The sequence below is a fragment of the Cebus imitator genome, unplaced genomic scaffold (assembly GCF_001604975.1).
Source record: "Cebus imitator isolate Cc_AM_T3 unplaced genomic scaffold, Cebus_imitator-1.0 Scaffold801, whole genome shotgun sequence".
NCBI classification, from domain to species: domain Eukaryota; kingdom Metazoa; phylum Chordata; class Mammalia; order Primates; family Cebidae; genus Cebus; species Cebus imitator.
In genome coordinates, this window is record NW_016108116.1 from 159,603 (window position 1) to 163,223 (window position 3,621).

The 3,621-nt window shown below is 44.9% G+C and overlaps 1 protein-coding gene across 1 annotated transcript in view; it reads right to left on the reverse strand.

The window, feature by feature from the left end:
• The window catches only part of RPTN (repetin), a 5,657-nt gene extending 2,459 nt beyond the window's left edge, over window positions 1-3,198 (reverse strand). Inside the window, exons 1-3 of the mRNA XM_017520085.2 lie at window positions 3,173-3,198; window positions 1,769-1,926; window positions 8-922 (exon numbers count right to left, since the gene is read on the reverse strand). Of these exons, the coding sequence (XP_017375574.1) occupies window positions 8-922; window positions 1,769-1,906 (1,053 nt within the window). The 5' untranslated portion in view covers window positions 1,907-1,926; window positions 3,173-3,198. The remainder of the gene's footprint in view (window positions 1-7; window positions 923-1,768; window positions 1,927-3,172) is intronic.
• Window positions 3,199-3,621: the final 423 nt, after the last annotated feature.

Consider the following 3,621-nt stretch of genomic DNA (forward strand, 5'->3'; position numbering starts at 1 on the left):
GATAACTCTGGTCTTGTCTATCTGTCTGACCACCGTTGGAACTCTGGCCTTGTCTGCCCATCTGACTGTAGTGGGAACTCTGGCCTTGTCTGTCCATCTGACCAGAATGGGAACTCTGGCCTTGTATGTCTGAATAACCATAGTGGGAATTCTGGTCCTGTCTGTCTGCCTGATCATAATGATAAATCTGGCCTTGTCTGTCTGTCTGCCCATAGTGGGAACTCTGGCCTTGTCTGTCTGTCTGACCATAGTGGGAACTCTGGCCTTGCCTGTCTGTCTGACTACAGCCTGATTCCTGATCCAGCCTCCCAGACTGTCTATAATAAGAGCTTGATTTCTGTGGATTTGTCTGGTTAAAGCGAGAGTCTTGTCCAAGTGTTTCAGATTGTTGTGCAAGCCTTTCATATTGACCATAATGAGAATCCTGAACTGGTTTTTCACACTGATTTAAGGCAAAGATATGCCCCTGCCATTTAGCCTGGCCACTGCTAGATTTGTGACTCACGCTTTCACCGGAGCTGGAATCTTGACTTTGTCTTTCTGAGTGATCAAGGCTGCAATCCTTGTCGTGTCTCTCAGGCTGACCATGGTGTGATTCTCTGTCTTGTCTCTCAGGCTGACCATAGTGAGAGTCCCTATCTTGTCTCTCAGACTGACTGTGGTGGGAGTTCTGCCTTTCTTCCTCGTGCCTCTGTCTGTGTTGTCTACCTGTGTTACCTGGGAACTTATGGTCTCGTGCTCCCTCCTGCCCCCTTTCTTGCTGGGAGGTCCTACCTCCATGTGACTTATTGTCTAGCTTACGATGGCAGGCTTGGACTAACTGGAACACCAACAAGAGGTACTCATGAAAATCAACATGTCCATCCCGGTCTCGATCTAAGAGGTCCAAGATGGTTTCCACAGTCTCTGGGTCATTTGGCCTCTGTGAGAAGACAAAACAAAGAGCAAAATCAGATGCTGTCCTGTGTATACTAAGATGTGTATCAGTGTTCATGACCCAATCCATTCGATGCTGCATGTACCTCCCTAGGTTGAGAAACCATTAATCTGAAGTGGTGTGGACTTGGCGCTAGTCTTTAATCAGCTGGCTCTCAGAACCCTGCTGGATCAATGGGAGCATGACCATAGGGAGTAGATACACTTATTTAAAATCAGCTCCATTAGTAATTAATTTGATTCATTTCAAAGTTATCCCATTCCATCCCAGGCTATATTCTAGTTGTTTACCTCCTTTTTTTTTCTCACTGCCTGTGAGATCCTAAAAGGAGAGGAAGCTGACTTTATTCATGTTTTTATCCCTTGTGCCTAGGGGCATAGAGCAGGTGCTCAGTGACTCTTTATTGATTTGAATGAATGAATACATGAGAAGATGTGTGGGTAGCACTAAAATGTAGAACTCAAGGTATGAATCTCAGGTTTTCTTCTGAGAAATGATTCCCTGTTACCTTGAAGTTTGTACTCCCTCCTGTTCAAACTCAGATACAAGGTGTGTGTGTGTGTGCGCGTGTGTGTGTGTGTGTGCGTGCGTGCGTGTGTGTGTGCGTGTGTGTGTGTGCGTGCGTGTGTGTGTGTGTGCGTGTGTGTGTGTGTGTGTGTGCACGTGTGTGTGCGTGTGTGTACACTGGGAGAGAATTACTAAGAAGCTGCCTGAAAACTTTTTTTGTTGCAGGGTAAAGCATGACCAAATAAAGCAAAGCATCCAATCCTGGGTCAGGGGTCAGAGTCATTCACACATGATTCCATGGGGCTATGTGTCTGTGTATCTTACCCGAAGGATGTCTCCAAACTCAGCGAAGAGCAGTTGCTTCAACTCCTCCTTGCATAATAAGGCACGGTCCCCATTCTCTTTGGCGTATTTGTGGAACACCTCTACCACATTGAGTATGCTATTCAGGAGTTGAGCCATTTTGACAAATACAGGTGAACCTAAAAGAAGAAACAAGATTTCTCCTGCCCTTGGATAATGACCAAGAGACAGCATTACCAGAGGGAAAGTGACCCCTCTGAATCTGGAAAAAAGTTTAAGAAGTGAGAGAACCTTTCCTTGCCCTGACTCACAGTCAGGGACCAAATATCATTGCTATGGTGGGAGATGGTGCAAACTTAGTTCCTCTTCTATAAATATAAGGAGGCAATTTCTTAAAAATCAAAAAATGCATGGTAGGTATTTTACTTATCCCATCCTCTACTCCGGTTAGGACTTGCTTGATTGAAACTCTCAGAACAAAAGGAAGGGAGGACGGGAAGCTCAATAGAGGCAGGGCTGGAAGCCAGCATAGTAGGCCATAATTTTTGAAAAACAACTAGCAAACTGAAGTGGGCACTAAATAGATCCCACTGAACAGTTTCAGCCTTGTAACAAGCCTTCCTCAAGCAAGGAAGAAGGATGAAAGCCTCTCTCCACGGTCTAAGAAAGCTTTCTGGTAGGCTAAATGCCAGCAAATACCTCTGGCCTGGATGATTTTGGGACATGCTTATACAATGAAAATAATGACTATAAAAGCTGTCACAGATAAAAATAACAAGTGGATACATAGTCAAATTAAGGGGACAGATTATAGGAGGTATATATAATCAGTTAGGTCCACATTGGCCATGCTGAGAGAGGTGGGTCTTTTGGGATCTGGATCTTAATTATGTTTTTTTCCTGCGGCACAAAAAATCCAGTTAGTGGGTATATAGGCCTCCAAACTGAAGCCCTATCTGCAGAGCACACTGAACTGCCAAAAGCATACAGTGATGTCTGTAAGAATAAGAGATGAATAATAGATCACTTGGGACAAGCTGAGTTTGTTGCTGCAATTCATCGCAATGAGACTTGAGCAATCCTGGGCCCATGGTCCAGGGCCTTGGCCCTAAACTATTCGGTCTTTCCTAACTTGCACAAAAAGTAAATGCTCCACTATGGGAAACGAAGCTATTCATCAATCGTTCTAGCCCTCAGTTTTGAGATACCTGAGACGCATTGAAGCGAAGGCACTTGCATTTCACAGGCGAAGAAGTAGTCAACCCCAGCTGTCATTGTATTCTCAGATAGAGCCAGAAAAAGGAAGCAGAAGGGATCCAAGTCTATTACCCACAGGAATTAGCCTCAGACCTCCCCAGCCTAGTGTATTATCTGACTCTTGAGAGTGCTGTAGATACTACCATTGCTCCCCTGTGCATGTCTTACCTGCTTGCGGAGGAAGGAGCAGAAGATTCAGGAGTCAGAGAGGATACTGGAGACCTGAAAACTCATCCTATTTATAGGGGTTTTAATTATCCTACCAGGCCATCCTAGGAGACACCCATTCTGTGGCAAAGCCTGAATCACTCTGGTCCCAGCCCAGTTCAGCCCAACTTGACCTCTCCCTCTGCAAACCGTTTGGTTTATTTACTTCCCCCACTTGCTCATGAACCTGTTTGTCACTAGAGTAGGTGATATGATTTAAGTTCCAGCCCCATTTAATTAGAAGAATGTGTGTGTGTGTGTGTGTGTGTGTGTATTTGTGCTGTGAGGGTCCCAAAAGACAGAGGGGTTGGCTGAGTTCATCCTTAATATGTCACTTGCCAATGCTAATAGAGGGCAACAGTCAACTTGTACTGAAGAAGGATATCTATATGGTCATTTACAAACATATG